The sequence below is a fragment of the Helicoverpa armigera genome, chromosome 6, assembly GCF_030705265.1.
Source record: "Helicoverpa armigera isolate CAAS_96S chromosome 6, ASM3070526v1, whole genome shotgun sequence".
Taxonomy (NCBI): Eukaryota; Metazoa; Arthropoda; class Insecta; order Lepidoptera; family Noctuidae; genus Helicoverpa; species Helicoverpa armigera.
The window spans coordinates 2,634,254-2,650,906 of record NC_087125.1 but is presented as its reverse complement, the minus strand read 5'-3'; the positions used below and the strand labels follow the sequence as shown (position 1 = coordinate 2,650,906).

General features: G+C 37.4%; 2 protein-coding genes across 19 annotated transcripts in view; one reads left to right on the top strand and one right to left on the bottom strand.

Annotated features, from left to right (window-relative positions):
• Positions 1-7,585, top strand: part of Patronin (patronin) — a 52,237-nt gene extending 44,652 nt beyond the window's left edge. For 10 of the 18 annotated variants that reach the window (XM_064035270.1, XM_064035282.1, XM_064035284.1 and 7 more), the window contains 5 exons: positions 401-490; positions 1,399-1,518; positions 4,708-4,896; positions 6,015-6,297; positions 6,448-7,585. In XM_064035270.1, the coding sequence (XP_063891340.1) occupies positions 401-490; positions 1,399-1,518; positions 4,708-4,896; positions 6,015-6,297; positions 6,448-6,592 (827 nt within the window). In that variant the 3' untranslated portion in view covers positions 6,593-7,585. The remainder of the gene's footprint in view (positions 1-400; positions 491-1,398; positions 1,519-4,707; positions 4,897-6,014; positions 6,298-6,447) is intronic. The other 8 variants (XM_064035274.1, XM_064035268.1, XM_064035279.1 and 5 more) reach the window with 5 other exon arrangements.
• A 448-nt stretch (positions 7,586-8,033) lies between these two features.
• LOC110381261 (zinc finger protein 354A) lies at positions 8,034-16,652 on the bottom strand. Its single transcript, XM_064035111.1, has 18 exons — positions 16,453-16,652; positions 16,002-16,100; positions 15,776-15,878; positions 15,414-15,655; positions 15,013-15,205; positions 14,492-14,721; positions 14,004-14,244; positions 13,662-13,804; positions 13,171-13,317; positions 12,524-12,679; positions 12,086-12,230; positions 11,700-11,904; positions 11,172-11,310; positions 10,182-10,430; positions 9,696-9,893; positions 9,424-9,513; positions 9,180-9,239; positions 8,034-8,963 (listed from the first exon to the last, which is right to left on the bottom strand). The coding sequence occupies exons 1-18, from the start codon at positions 16,585-16,587 to the stop codon at positions 8,862-8,864; spliced, it is 2,877 nt and encodes a 958-aa protein (XP_063891181.1). The 5' UTR covers positions 16,588-16,652; the 3' UTR covers positions 8,034-8,861.
• Position 16,653: the final 1 nt, after the last annotated feature.

Here is a 16,653-nt window from a genome sequence, read left to right as displayed (position 1 = left end):
AAACAGAAGTTGATTGTAACATTATTATTAATCTCAAATTCCGTTAGTAAAATCTAACTGTTCGGTTATCCCAACAAGCTATTTTGGAGCGCTTAACGCTTTTATTACTAAGCTTTATTTTAATTTTTGATGCATGACTATTAATGTGACCTTTTAATTTCTCACCACACACCATTTACTACAAACATGAATCAATTAAAATTGTACCTTAAGCTGTAGCCATACAGTTCATATTCCAGAGTCGTCATTTTCAAACACATGTCAATCAAAAGTATACCTTATGCTATAGTCATATGGTTCATATTCCAGCGTCTCCAGTAGAAGAACGTGCCCTATTTACTACAAACATGGATTGATCAAAATTGTACCTTATTGTAAAGCCGTACGGTTCGTTTTCCAGAGTCTCCAGTGGAAGAGCGTGGCGGTATGTCTCCGGGCAGCGCGTCGAGCGGGCCCCTCGGGCGGCGCGGCTCGTGCAAGACGTCGCGAGGTGAGTGCTGCCTCGAGCCAGCTCGCTTACACTAACACTGCGCGGACGCTTCGCTGCCTCCCGAACGTTTCCGAATGACGACCGAAACGATGTTTTAATTTTTAATTTATTTGTTGTTATTCGTAAATGTTGCTACATTTTGTATTTTACATGATCTGTTGTGATATTGAATGAAGTAAATTTTAAGAACATTCAATGCTCTCGATATCACGGCGAATCATGAATTTTTCATCAATGTTAGTTGTGTTCGAGACATGAGAATTTATCCTAAAAATAATGCGTTTATTTGCATTAAGAGGATCAAACTTTCATGTCTGCTAGCTACAAGCTGTTTCTGTAATCCTTTAAGTTGTATCACAAACAGCTACCCCCTTTATTCCGCTTGAATTACAATGAACTCCCAACTATGAGGTGACGACTCGACCAGATTTCCATAGTGTGTATGAAGGCGCTTCTTACGATTTTGGTTTTAGTAGAACGCTTCGTTTCAATTATTTATATTTATAAATCGATTTATTTTATATGTGTATGATTTCAGCATCGCATAGATTATAGACACCACTCCAATCTGCAAAATTTATGCTTCATACCTTTTTTTGGCCATTTTATAAGTAGTTGCAATTTGAATTTGAGTGGTTTACAATATTTTCATGAAAGCTTTTTTTCCAAATTTTCGATACGCCCTAGACCTTCCGCGCATTTACTAAATTGGTTCCCGAATATGTAAATACAGAAGTGATGTGATACAATTTTTATTATCGCGGCATAGCGTTGATTTTGTTTGCGATGTTGTGTCGAGCCGAGGCTGGCTTGTGTGATGCATGCTTGCGGCACGGCCGCGGTACGAATGCTGCATACATAACCGAATGGAGTTCGCATTGCATGAACTTGCCAGATGACATCTATAGGAAACATTTCAGAGCGCGTGAATGAGGAACCACAGTCTTCACGTGGAAGGTCTAAATATACCAGTTACCAGAGTAACTTTAAGGCGGGACGGAAGTCAAGCTCTCTTATGAATTTGTGCGGTAAGAGCATTTGTGAACACGAGATAAAGGCTTGACTCACGTTGGTACGGACGGTTATATATTGGTGCCGTCGCTTGTGGTGCGTTGGGTTACTTTCTGTTGCTCCGCGGCCGGCATCGCTAGCTCTGTGGGATTGGTATTCTGTGTCTGCTGTGTGTCATGTGACGTTCATGCAACTAAAGGACAATGGGCACAAATATATGGGACCTGGTATACCCCACCAATAGGAATGTCATATATATCATTGGATAGGTCTTTTTATGTAGAACAATATTTACTATGACAGCTTTGTTGTAATGTTTGTCCGTTCTGAGATATAGATAAAAAACTGAGCAAAAGTTAGAACTAAGTAATCTCTTGATAACTCAAGTTTTTAAAGGAAAATCTAAGTACTACTAAGTGTAAGTCTTGTAAGTGCTACCTGCTGTGCCCGTTAGGGTCCATAATTGTTACTATTATGTATCATTTCAACCTTTTATTGTATCAACTGGATTTTGGGCGTAGTGAAAAACCGCACCAATAGCAAAGTCATAGATATCGTTAGATAGGTCTTTTTAACTGGAACAACATTTACTATGGCAGCTTTGTTCTATTGTTTGTCCGTTCTGAGATATAGATCAAAAACAATCTTAAAACGAATACAGATTAAATGTTTAAAGAAAAATCTAAGTGCCACTACGTGTATCGTCACAAAATACATAGGTAGTATCGTCTTCGAAGTAATAAGTACCTACTTGCTGTGCCCTCCAGTCTACATTTGTTATTATATTTAGCAGTTCCACTTTATAATTGAAATAGAGGATATAAATATGAAAACAATATTAACATTTCTAAATGACGTTATTTTGGATGTACATTAAAATAATACAATATGAGCCTACCCTTCTCCCACCTATCGTGCATCCAGTCTAACCAGAGGTAGTTGCTTCTGCATCTGATCTCCTTACTCCAGCAATCTTGGCAACTCGATACCCGTTGGTAAGATTGGTTGCCAGTCTTTCAGTCTTTTGTTGTTGCCCATAATAGTACTTAGATTTTCCTTTAAAAACTTGAGTTATGAATAGATTACTTGGTTCTAACTTTTGCACAGTTTTTGATCTATATCTCAGAACGGACAAACATTTCAACAAAGCTGTCATAGTAAATATTGTTCTACATAAAAAGACCTATCCAATGATATATATGACATTCCTATTGGTGGGGTATACCAATCTGCCCATTGTCCTTTAATAATTGACATTACACATATGTTTTTATGGTGAAAAGAAAAGTTTATCTTGCTGATACAAACCAAATGTTTTAAACTCATAAAAATTGAGACTAAGAAAACACAAAACCGCATCAAATTGACGCGTTTGAATGTAATTCATTCAAAAAGAAATGTGGTAATATACTGTTTATCTGTATTTGAGAACCTCTTCCATTCTGGGTTGTAGGTTGAGTAATAAAAATGAATTGTACTAGAACATATTATGCAATCAGTCGTCAATTTTATTAAAGTATAAGACACACTACCACTCCGCATGACGGCGCGTCGGCTCGCGTTCTTTCGTCTTGTGCACATTTATTTCATTTGGGTCATCGGTGATATATAAGTACACAACATATTATTATATTTTATACCTTTACACAAATGGACCGTGATCGACAATACCCAACATTACTTTTAAATTAATTCTGTTATCACAAGAAAAGGAGCATCTTCTGTTTCTTTATTTAAACTCTTTTTACTTGTGATAGCAACACTATTGGTTGTTAAATTTCCATCATCTTCCATTGTGTAAAGGGTATCTGGTTACGGTATATTTTATATGGTCGGGTAACTCGTTCCGAGTTAGCGCATGCTCTATATCTATATGTTTATATTTTGGTGTTGGTGTGACATCGTCTTTTATCCGTTGGTTAAACACTTTACAACCTCTTTTTATCAGACGTCAATAATTTTATATCGATAAAAATGCTAGAGGGATCTACTCTACGTATATTGATTGACTAATAAATCTGTCCTAAGGAATCTCACCTCTACAATTTACTTTATTTTAATGTTATTCACAACTGAATCTTGTCTCTTCAAAGTGACTAAGAAGTAATAAAAGGTGTTTCTAATAATGTTACTTTCAGTATTTATTTTTAAGTTGGGTATTCTCACAAGGTAAGAAATAATATGAAATATTTTTTTATATTTTTCTCCATGAAGTAAATGTCACAGAAACATTATGTAGTTATATTTCATCCTTATAAAAAGATAGTTGAACATAGATAAGCTGATCAGGATTGGGAAACCGCTGCAATATTTGAAAATAATAGTGCAGTCAGTGCAGGGTGTATGTTGAAATTCACTAAGAATTATTAATATAGAAATTATACTTAAATATATATAAATTAACACCTTAACAAAGCTTAGAAATATTAAAATAAATAATAATATACGCCCTGTATAAAGCAAGTAACTCATCATAACATCTATGGTTGTAAGTGTTTACATTTTAGACCAAATTGATATATTACATGAATAATTCGTATGTATATGTTTATTATAATAATATATGTATGCGTAAAATACAAAATGTCGCTTCTTTTGTTGAGTTTCGCCTTTTTAGTTTCGCTTAGCGGCAGTAGAGAACACCCTATATGTAGTTGTGACACACATTTAGTATTTTACGCTTCGTTTAACAACATCCTATAACGTAGGCAACTTATAGCTAAGGAAATAGGTATTGACAGAATAATTTTCTATACTAATTTTAATTTTATGCTAGTCGATAAAATAATAACTCCTAATTTACTAACTGGAGGATCAGTAATTTGTAGGTGTCAAAGTAAACAGTTCTGTGATATATTATGCTTTAAATAGTTTAGTTTGAATGGGTTTTTAAAAGTAATTTGAGAAATATGATAAAAGTTCTATAGGTAGATTTTTGTTTACTATTTTTTTTAATTATTTTGGGGTAATTGGAACTAACATTTTTAATTTGATTTCTCTGTAGTCTATTCATTAGATTCTTACACCATTATGAGACGTGACAGACCATAACAATGGTAATTTTCTGTTTTACTCAAATATCAATTAATTAAAAAATATATAACATCAAAATTGACTTACCAGCAATAGCATAAAAAAATAATAGGAGCATATAGGTAGGTAGCATTAGCCCGTTCCCTGTAGTATAAATGCGAGATGGTGCACAGACTCGGGGCTGGGCCGCGCCACGCCGCCGCGCCGCGCCGCGTCGCCGGGGCTGCGCGCGCTGGGGTCGCCGGCGTCGGGGCCGGGCTCGCTGCCGGGCTCGCTGCCGGGCGCCATCGGCAAGCGCCGCGCCGCGCACGACGACGCCTCCGACGTCTCCTCCACGCACTCCTCCATCATGGACTACTCAGGTAACGTACTTTAAATTTAAATTGCCCTTGAATTTTTTTGTGGTCTTGCGTTCTTCAACTTTGCCTTCATTTGACTTTAGGTAAAGTTGATTAATGCAAGTCATCGACTAGTATTTTAAGGTTGTAATGACTATAAACTAAAAATGCAATGTGAGAATTTTGAAGAGCATTTGCATTTTTGGTATCGTTATTTTTTAAGATTATTACAGTGGATTATTTTATCGATATCGATAAACATATTTTAAACAACAAATGACCCAAATAAATGCACAAATAAAAGAGCACTAACTAAAATACAATAAACTAAATAAATGCACATACTATTACAAATAGTACCTAAATTCCCAACTTAACCCTTTAGCACTTATTACAGAATTATTTGTCCGTCTAGGCAGCTCCGATAGAAGCCGACGCAAAGGTCCTTATACTATTCCTAGGTAGCTAGTACACACGTATACTAGAACTGCCGACACAGTACTCACTGAGGAAGTTGAAACACCGTAATACAGCGATGTCATGCCAACTCTAAATCATCGTATCTATAAGGCATGGTTTTGAAAAGCATCGATATAACAACTTGCATTGTGTCTCGCTTCGAACTCGCTTCTCACCAGACTTGAGATTAACACATAATAATCACGGCACTTAACTTTGTGCATTCACTGTGCATTTTTACATCGTTTTTGTACTAATTTAGCTGTAAATAAACATACATTAAACATAGCTGAGAGGACTAACTTTCAGATGTGAGCGTTATTACTAAGCTTTTAATTATATAATTACAATATTTGTTAGGGTTTTTGATACGATCTTCTGCAATATAAGAATCGATAAAATCTGTTACTATTCCTATACTTTGGAAGTTGTCCAGCACTATAACAGTAGATTTGAATTAGTATCGAATACAAACTTACACATTTAGATCGATATCAGCGTCGATATTTTCCTTTTATTTTGCGAATTACACATTCCTACAAGACAGTTGGCTTGTAACGTAGATTTTAAATTTCGTCACTGATATGTTTTGAATATTCATATCGTATTACAGAAACGGATCAATCATGGTTTCTGTGATACGAACTTTAATGTCTCAAATATTAATGTATTTTCTACCACAGGTCCCCGCCTATATAAGCAGCCAACGACGAAATCCAATCGTGGCATAATGCTGAACGCAGTGGAGTACTGCGTATTCCCGGGCGCCGTGAACGCGGAGGCCAAACGTCGCGTGCTGGAAGAGATCGCGCGCTCCGAGAGCAAGCACTTCCTCGTGTTGTTCCGCGACGCCGGCTGCCAGTTCCGGGCGTTATACTCGTACTGTCCCGACTCGGAGCAGGTCGCCAAGCTGTACGGGACGGGACCTAAGCACGTTAATGATAGGATGTTCGACAAGTTCTTTAAGTAAGTTGGTCATTACCTCCACCTCTAACAGATAAATCGTAAACGTATTCAGATGAATGTCTATAGATTGTAAGGCCCATTGCCCTATTCTTGGTTAGCATTCTGAACTAGTCTACAAGCTAAAATATTCATTTGTCATTTTTTTTCCAGATACAACTCGGGCAGTAAATGCTTCTCGCAAGTGCACACGAAGCACCTGACGGTGACGATCGACGCGTTCACGATACACAACTCGCTGTGGCAGGGCAAGAAGGTGCAGCTGCCCAGCAAGAAGGACATGGCCCTCGTCATATAGACGTCGCACGTTCAACAACCATTATCTAGTCGCCAAGGCACTCGAGTCAAGCCTTTTTACTCTTCAGTTAAACGCTATGTAGGGCAATAGTGCCAGTGTCCAATATTTTAAAAAAGTCGGTTAGTGCGTTTTCCTCGGCGGAAGCTGTTTTATTGAACATGAAAATTATGTTAATTTTTGCTTGTGTAAAGGTGTGTTGTCGACCGATGTGTTCTGTAGCGGCCGCCCTCGCCGTAAGCTGTAATCAGTCTCGAGTCATAGTAATCAATTGTAGGTAATGCGAGGGCGGCCGGGCCGCGGTGCCTGTGTCATATTGTACAGTTAGAGGGAAGTCGGCTCGAATCGAGTTTGTTATGTTTGCCGGGTCTGCGCCGGTACGTGTCGAGCGTCGCGTGTTTGTGTTGTGTTTGGTTCCGCGCCGAGCTTGTGTCCGCTGCGTTACTTCCAATGTGTTACTCAGTGTATAATCGCAATGTTTGCCATATGTATTAGTGAGATGGTCGATACGTTCCAAATTTATTAAATTGTCTCAAAAATAGAACAGCCTGAATGTCTGACGGTCGATAATTTAGATACATTAATTTTGTTTTAGTAGAACTGTCTCCTCACACATAAGTAACAAGTTCACAAACTAATAATATCGCTTATTCGTTATAATATTTAACTCGTTAGTGATTACGTTCAAGTTGACTGGAGCTAAGATTTGTTTAACTGACCCCATTCAATGTTAATTCAATTCCCATTTTTTTACTGCTTGTATAGCTAAAAGTAAGACAAGGCACATTTTACGTGGTAATTGTACTGCCTTATCCTGTAAATAATTGTTTTTTTGTATACAGCTATTTATTAAACGAATGTTAAAGGAGAATTGATGAATATCATTTTTCATTGTTTAATGATTGGTCATCAATAATATACTACCGATAGTATATGGTATGCAAATATATTGTATTACTTAAAACCATAACGAAATAATATTGAATTTCATATTAAGTTGTTGTTTTATTTCCTACGCAATTACCGAAACATTTTAGATATCCAGATGCGCATTCGTGGCACGTTCGCCAGATGTGGATTCACCCTAACACTCGTATTGAGCAGAGGTGGGTAATGGCGCATCCACACATGCCGCCGGGTTTCAGACCGCCTTGCCGCTGAATGCAGGCCGCCGGCTTTACCGGCGGTAAAGCAACAACAATACCACTCCGTATTGAAGCTGCAAGCAAACTGCCGCCGGCAACCAAAAGCCGCGCGTGCCGCGGCTGAGATGCGGCAAACGCCGGCGGCACGGCCATGCCGCCGGGCATGTGTGGATGCGCCATTAAATACCTTATTTGGGGGATTTTAAATACAAGATGCTGTTAAAATATTGTATTTGAGATAAAGATACTTTTTCGACAATGCGCAAAAATGTATGGACCATGGAAAAAAAATACAATAGTTAATCATCAAAAATTAACTTTATTCATATTTACATAACAATTATTTTTAATTGAATTAGAATAATACTGTCTAAAATCTTGCCCAACTAATTGTGACTAAATTATTTATTGTACTAGTGTTACATTGGCGACGGCATTTTCACAACTAAATAAAATTAAAACAGTTATTTCCATTATTAATCATTAAAAACATAATTTACGTATCTTAGTTAAAATTAATAATATCTAATTAAGAGATCCATCAATCAACATTGCGACAATATAGGAAGATATAAAACAGATAAGAATAAATTAAATATAATTCGAACAATGCTTAAAACTCAACAAACAAGACAAAATAAACATTGTTCGAACAAAAAGATTTAAAATCAAGACATCCTACATACATAATAAATGAATAATTATACCTTTTCACAAGCTTTATTCCCATTACTGCAGGATAAAAATAACATACCTACGATCCGTACATACCAACATTAAAATCGTACATCAGAATAATTTACTTAATCAATGCAAAAGCTGTTCCTGGCTCTTCACCAAATTAAATCTACGATTAATAATAATGCTTAAAAAATATTAGACATGGTAACCATTTTAGCAAGATTAAACTTTGTAATAAAAAAATGACAAGTTTTCAAGATTATCGTGAAATATGCCGAAGACCTTTTCATAAGTTTGCGACACTTTTTAATGTTATATAAATGTGGCGCCATGGCCAGTGTTAAAATTAAATTATATATAATTGTTTTTTAACGTCTATATACGTGCAGACAATAACACAAATCTATATATACACAACCCGTATAAAATAAACGCAAGCAAATGAATCAAACAATAGTAAAGTAATGGGTAACGGGGGAAGACACGTTGGAGTCAATAGTTTTTTGAAGGTTCAGCTGATGAACTATTGTGTCTGGATTATCCACTTCCTGGAATAAGAAACAAGTAAAATTATAAAAGAAAGAAAACTAAACAATAACTAACTAAATACATAAAATAAATAACTAACTAAATAAAATAAGTAACTTCTTTTGGCATATCAAAATTGGGTAAAATTCTGTTCTGTGCAACTCTAAAAACTTTTGTTCCTTGAAATTACTTTTCACTCTAAAAAAGTAAAGAAATTTGCGTTAACAAATAAATACCTCTTCATCAGCATATCCGTTGATCTCGACAGGTATCGTTTGACCGTCTTGCGTTATCACCTGAAAGCAATATCGCATTATCGCGTTTAAGTTTTAGTTTAATCTTTTTCTTATACCACATTCAAATAGATGTAGAAATCACATCACAAGGCATAGTGTGCTTTGTGTGCACTGTGTGTGTGTGTGTGATTGCTTGGTTGTGTTGTGATTGATAAAAGAAATAATATCTAATGTAGGTACTTGCCTGTAAAGACTTTCCGTCAGCAGACGTGATAGCAAGTCGCGTGCCGTCTTGCATGGTGAAGTGAAGTGGATTGCCCTGCTCGTCCGTTACCTGTATGAAATTCCGAATTAAAAATCACGAATTACGGTTCAACAATAGAATAGTCATTGTGCATTGAAAACCATACATCAATGGAGATAAATGTTTTGAAAACAATGAAATGAACAAACCCAGGAAAATATTTATAAAATCTGGCAAGAACCAATATTAAATCAATTATAAGTTCGACTCACGGGTATATTCTGATCATGATCCAAGACGAGGTCTTCAGGCAGCTGCTCTATATCCTCCTGTTGGAGCTGTTCCTGCTCCAACTCGAGCTGGTCCTGCTCCAGCTCCAGGTGTTCGTACTCCGGCTGCGGCACCAGCAGCGAGGGGCCTGAGTACAGCTCGCAGGTCGTCAGCATCTTACCGTCTTGGAGACCTGCTGCCTGAGGTGCAAATAGAAATATATGTGACTACATGAAGGATTTATTAATGGTCAACCTGGACTCCACAGGTGACTAGTATACTCCATTTGAGTAGGCACTATGCACATGGTTTCCACCATTTGATCTGGATGAAATATACGCGTATAAAGTTTTCTCAAATGAGAGCTTATGAATGAATGATTATGAATGAAATAAGGTGAGCATTACAAAAAGGGATCATCATGAATCTAGTCATATAGTGAATATAGTCACAAGGTAACCAAGCAAGATAGAGTTCCTTTAAGTTACCTGTTCTGGATCCAAGATATGGAACGCAGGAGAGTCAGCCTCATCCACATCATACGTCACATATATGACTCTCTCTTCCAGCTCATCATCAGGCGTTTCCTCCAGCAGTTTGACGGGAGACGGCGGTTCAGGGAGAGAGATCGTTTGTTCCGACTCAAACTCTATTTGTGGGGAGTCTACTTGTTCAATCTTGACAGGATCGCCTTGTAGGTTCGTGGTGGCAAGTAAGCTGACTTGTTTGTGCACTTGCTGTTATAAAAATATGGGTGGTTAGTTTGGGGAAGTGTTGTTATTATTTATCTATACATATAATAAAATGATAGAAAAGTCAAAACTGTACATTGAATATTTTTTTTTTAAGAATACTTGGGGGTGATCCATAATCGCTTCTGAGCCCAAATATGTAGTTTTTAGAATTTTTGTCTGTATGTCTGTTTATCTGTTTGTCTGTATGTTTGTCCCGGATAAACTCAAAAAGTACTGCATGGATTTAAATCAAATTTTGCATGACTATTACCTGGGGGCCGGTTCAACACATAGGCTATATATTATTACGCTATCACCTACGGGGATTGAGCAATGAATGATTAAATAAACGAAACTGGAAATTCTATATTGCTCACGCAGACGAAGTCGCGGGCAACAGCTAGTTTATTTAATAAGTACAGTGACAGACTACAGGTTAAGACAATTATACATGTAAAAGTACAACATTTTAATTATTGAGTGATGCTATCGCCTCTTTAAATATTTTGTTAAGTTATTTTTGAAAGTACTAGCGTTTCGGGGGAACCTCTTCTCGTACCTGGACAAATAGATTTTCAAATCCGAAACTATGTACTAAACCATAGTTTCGGGAGTCTTCAGGATGCAAACAAAGAAATAAAAACTGTTTTTCATTATATTAGCATACATAAAGTATTTGTTTTTTAATTATTCAGTGAACAATTTTCTATTTGCCATTTTTTTTTAACTAAAATCCAGTGGTACCTTCTTATGTTTATTCCCAGTAGCACACTCAGGCTTGGGGCAGTGCGCGCAGCGGGAGCCTCTCGCGTGCGGCCAGCGCGGGCACCACGCGCGAGCCGCGCGACGCACGTGCGCAGACCACGAGCCGCGAGACACAAACCTATAGATGATAATATTAATGTTATTGTTATTAATGTTATACATGACCATTATACCAGTGTAGGGACACATGTTAGTACATAAGTCAGAATGTAAAATTCAACACATGACAATGCTACTCATGGCAATAGCAAATATCAATATAAACAATAACAATGTTCAAAATTTAGCCTATTCATTTCAGTCCAGCAGATCAATTTAGGACTAAACAATGACCAATTATTTGAATAGACTCTCGGACATACGGTCATATGGATGTCGGATGGACATATGTGCGCAAGGGTCAAAGGATTTCATGGTAGTAAAATAAGCAAAACATAAGAGCATGGAGTATGCAACACGAAACGCACAGTTACTGCGCACTGCCACAATAAGCATAAATGTATATACCTCTTCCCACAATGTGCACAAGTGAAGGGCTTATCAGCATTATGTCTCCTAGCATGCAGCCGGTGTTGGCTGGAGGTGGTGAAGCGTCGCGGACACAGCGTGCACTGGAAGGGTTTCTCTCCCGTGTGGATACGCTCATGTTCCGATAAATTGCCTTTCTGACTGAAGCTCTTGCCGCAAGTCGTGCAGGAGTAGGGCTTTTGGCCTGAGGAATAATCAATATAAAGCTTATAATATCGAACATAATTATAGTGGATAAATTGAAACAACATTGAAGAGAATTTAATGTTATTCACCAACGACAGAAAGATGCTGCATCGATCCAATGATCGATATTTATTCTTAATGTCAATTTGAAATCTCTAAAACAAGTTTAAGTTGCTCACCAGTATGCCATCTCATGTGCAGCGTCAAGCTAGTCTTGTGCGCGAACTTGTGTTTGCATATCTCACAGGAGAACTTCTTCACACCAGTGTGCAGGAGCGAGTGGTTCAGCAAGTTCGCCTTCGTCTTGAACGAAGCGCTGCATAACTGAAAATATTCCAAAAATTCTAAATAAGCTGAGGTTATTTCTCATTTGGCATTAAGAGAATTTATTCAAGCTAAGGACATTCAATTCTTTTGGGTTTCCAAAGTGCTCAGAATCTCGCTATCAAAAGCATATTTATATATACATAACCTGTTATTCCAAAAATGAATTCAAATGGCAAAACGATATGACTGCTAGATTGGAGAACGTTGGACTTTCAAGAAGAACCTTCTCATAACATTTCTACAGTATTAAAATGAATTTTGTAGTAGAGAATTCCCATATTCCAGAATACCTTACAACTGTACGGCCTGTCCTGCGAATGCACCAGCTGATGCCGCTGCAGTAACTGTTTGTGCTTGAAGCATTTCCCGCATTTATTGCACACGTACCGCTGTCCCGCGTGCTCAGCTTCTTTGTGATATACCACTGACGATGGGTGGTTTAACACCTGGAAATGTGACGATATAAGAGTTCAATTACAGTAACAACAATCGGCTGTCGCGAGAAGCCGAAAATCGATCTCAGTGGCGTGCACTTGGAGATGCCTATGTCCAGCAGTGGACTGCGATAGGCTGATGATGATGATGAATCGGCTGTCATTTGAACAACTTTGAAAGTTGTTATAGACCAGAAAGTCTGACAACCAGTCTTACTAAGGAATATTGGGTTGTCATACTGATTCGAATATTAGACATTAAAATAAACTACTTTTACGGATTTTATCGTTTTAATATTTATAGTATTTAATGCCAACGTTTCGGATCCTTTACAGTCACGGGCATACTGACATGGATGCTGTAAAGGTTGTTTGGTAAAAGTAGTTATTTAAACAATGGGTTGCCCAGGTAACTGAGTTGAGGAGTTCAGATAGGCATTCGCTCCTTGTAAATCACTGGACCCCAACATAGTTGGATAAAGACTAGGCAGCTGATACAGTACCTTCCCGCAGAGGTCGCAGGCGTACCCCTTGGCGGCGGCGGCGCGGTGGCGGCGGTGCGTGACGGCGTGCAGCGCCAGCGAGCGCGGGTACGCGAACCGCGACCCGCACACCACGCACGCGTACGGACGCTCGCCCACGTGAGATGCCTTCAACGAAACATGAATATGACATCATATGAATACGTTGGAATATGCTGAGACGGTAACTAATACCTAAATGACAGAGGGGGGCTTGGAGCGACCGAAGAGAAAGAAAGAACCGCACGCGCGATGCGTGTACGGCACGCTAACATACATGGCATGCTCGCAGCTAGCGGAGTTCTAACTGTTTGAATTCACACCAAAAACGAATTTGAACAAAGCGAAGTGACATAACGGAGTAAATAGCGGTTATATATAGAGTAGGTATATCAGGGAAGTACATAGGAGTAATTGGTTAAAAAAAAAAAAAAATTAAACAGAAGTAAATATAAAATTGGCCTACAACTCACCTTAATATGCAGAGACTTGCTCTGCTTACTGCTGAAAGTTTTCTCACAGTGGTTACACTTGAGCCGCGGCTTGCCAGACGGACTGGCTTCCACTGCCTCCACTCCATTTGACTTCTCCATCACAGTGGCAGAAGGGGTTGTTTCTGAAATACACACAAGATTTGTCACTAATAACTACAAAAAATTATGTGAATAGTCGTGTGACAGTCTTTCTGTCACCTGTCTGTGAAAATAAAAAGAGTGTGAAGACTCAGAATTAAATGGAGAAGTGAACATAGTATGTATGAATTGAGACTGCCAGCCAATACATGTTTATGCAGATAAATTAAAAAATATACTCACCAACAGTTTTGACCTCACAATCAACACTAGGACTAGAAGTAATATCTATAGTAACACCCTCAGTCTTGAGGAACTCTGTGTTAACATTATCTTCAACAACTATTGGTTCCGGATTCAAGTCTGGCAGTGAGTCAGCTATAGGTAATATCACACTTTCTATTATTTGCACCGGCGGGGATTCAGTCTTGTTTGGTAATGGTTCATCTTGTATAACTATTGTTTCTGGGTTTGCTTTGTTTTTCTGAAAAATAAAAAAAAGAATTACTACCTCCCCTTAGAAACTAGCCCTTAGGTATCCTGTTTTTTTTTTAACAGACTTCCAAAAAAGGAAGAGGTTCTCAATTTGAATGTTTGCAATTTTTTTGTTTGGTGTAGCATGTTTTCTTATTACATACTCTTTTAAGATGATGTCATCTCACAAGTTATGTAAATCACAAAATTTGCTAAAAAAGTAGCATCCATATAAATATTATAGTACTACAACCAACCTTAGACCTAATTCTATCCAAATTCTTCTTGCACGGTATAATATTCTGTCCCGTATGTTCCTGTTCCTTCTGATGGTTGTTGAAATGTAACCTGGTAGTGAACGTCTCTGAACACTGGCCACATTGGTACAGCACTGGTCCATGTTGAGCCACGTGGGACATGTACCGGCCGGTACAAGTGAACTCCATACCACATATTGCACACTCTTTACGAGTTGGCCTCATTGGTCCTGGAATGAGTTTCACTTGTTTTTATATAAACTTAATTATATTTATGTAAATAATTGATTGTTTTATGCTTTAGAAAACAGTTGAATAAAACATGTTTTGAATTTTTTTTTAGTTTGTTACAAATAGGATAGGTGGATTTCTAACTTAATGAACATTATATTTAACCAACTAACAAATAAAGGAGGAGGTTGCCAATACCATGAGATTGTTTGTTTCTTAACTTTAACTAGCTATGATAAGATTTCTGAGGATATTATTTAGATGTCTACTTTTACTAAAAGTGAATATACCTTTCGGCCTTCCCCGACCCTTGCCTTTCACCACAACTACCAATTCTCCCGACTCCTCAAGATGTCCTATAACTTCTGGTTCTTTAGGCACTGTTGACTTCACCTCATGGGGCTGTTCCAACTTAATCTCAGGCTCACTGTCCTCACCATCAGTCACCCCTTCCTCTTTGAATATCCTTTCAAGCTCTTTACCCTGAAGTTAATAGATGGGTTACTTATTATAGGAGAACTGATTTATTGAAAATATGAAATCATATGATATGTCCCAAACTTTAATGACTAAAGTGGTTATAGACAATCTTTACTTTTGAAGAATGTGACAACCTGGTCCAGGATTAGTGTATGATCCTAATATATATTTTTAATTTTTATTTGTTTCTGCAAAATAAATAATAATTTACCTGCACAGCTTCTTTAAATCTAGTAGGAGTTTTCCTCCTGCGCTTTCCAGAAGGTTCCTCATCTCTATCTTTTATCTTAGAATGTTTGACCTCTTGCTCCTTAGCAGCTAACTCTTTGGCTAACTCCTCAGGAGATTTGGGCTTTTTGGGAGGCCTGCCTCGTTTGCGCTTTGGCTTGTCAAGACCAGCCACTTGTAAGGCAATTGGGTGCTCAACTTGGTATACTCCATTGCTGGTATTTACTAGAAATGTTAGCAAAAATATAAGAATTTAAAGTTTTGATATTTAAATTAAACTAAGGTCATTATAACGAATTGTAGCATAGCCAGAGTACAGTTAGTAAGTATTCTGTAGATGTTTACCTTCATAGATGATTTTATCAGTAACAACATCCTGCTCACTAGTGGGATTGAGCAGAGTTCTCTTGTATTCCTTCTCTCTAAGATGAAGCTCACGAATTATTTTCTGAAATAGATAAGTTCACTGTGTCAGTAGCAATAGGGGTCAGTGGGTGGTCTTAGGGAGGTCCCCAAAGTAAGGTTATTCTACAACAGCATATTTAAGCGATAAAACCATTAGAAAACTTACTTGTCCATTTATAATAAGAGTTAGGAACTCTACGGTGGCTTCCAATTGTATGGTGCATCCTGGACAAATGGTGCGAGGCAGTTGGCCATCATCGGTCACCTACAAGATACAATTTACTACTTGTGATAGCAATAAACAGTTAATATTGGTGTTTACTAAAAAGTAATCAGAAAATAACAGTGCGAACTCTCATCTGCAAACCATATCAACTGTTCTGCTGGCTGGAGTTATATATTCTGACAGTAAATAAAAGATAAAATTGTCGCTTCTTAAAATTTTGATTAATAATAATAAATACATTTTTTAAAGAAGTCTTTACCTATTACTTTTGTTTCATATTGTAATACTAGACAAAAATAAGTTGGAAAATGTTATTTTGTACATAAAGTCAGCCATTTTCTTTTCTTATCGATTGAAGTCAATACAAATCACAATAAATAATCTGGAATACCTTGATTGGCAAATATGTGTTAATTACTTCACTTAAGTCTTGACTATTTTCTTCACACAAATATAATAAAGTTCCATTATCATTTTCTTCGCCACATAATCGACAAACATTAGAATTATAAAGAACTACTTCCATCTTTTTACGCACTGAAAGCGCCACCTATTTCCTGCACCTCTCCAACATGAAATTATTTGACATTTG

Coding starts and splice junctions, on each gene's coding strand:
- LOC110381261 (XM_064035111.1), bottom strand. CDS start 16,587: ATGGAAGTAGTTCTTTATAATTCTAATGTTTGTCGATTATGTGGCGAA. Junction 12,231..12,523: donor ACAGGCCGTACAGTTGTAAG/GTATTCTGGAAT, acceptor GAATATTTTCAG/TTATGCAGCGCTTCGTTCAA. Junction 8,964..9,179: donor ACGGATATGCTGATGAAGAG/GTATTTATTTGT, acceptor TTCTTATTCCAG/GAAGTGGATAATCCAGACAC.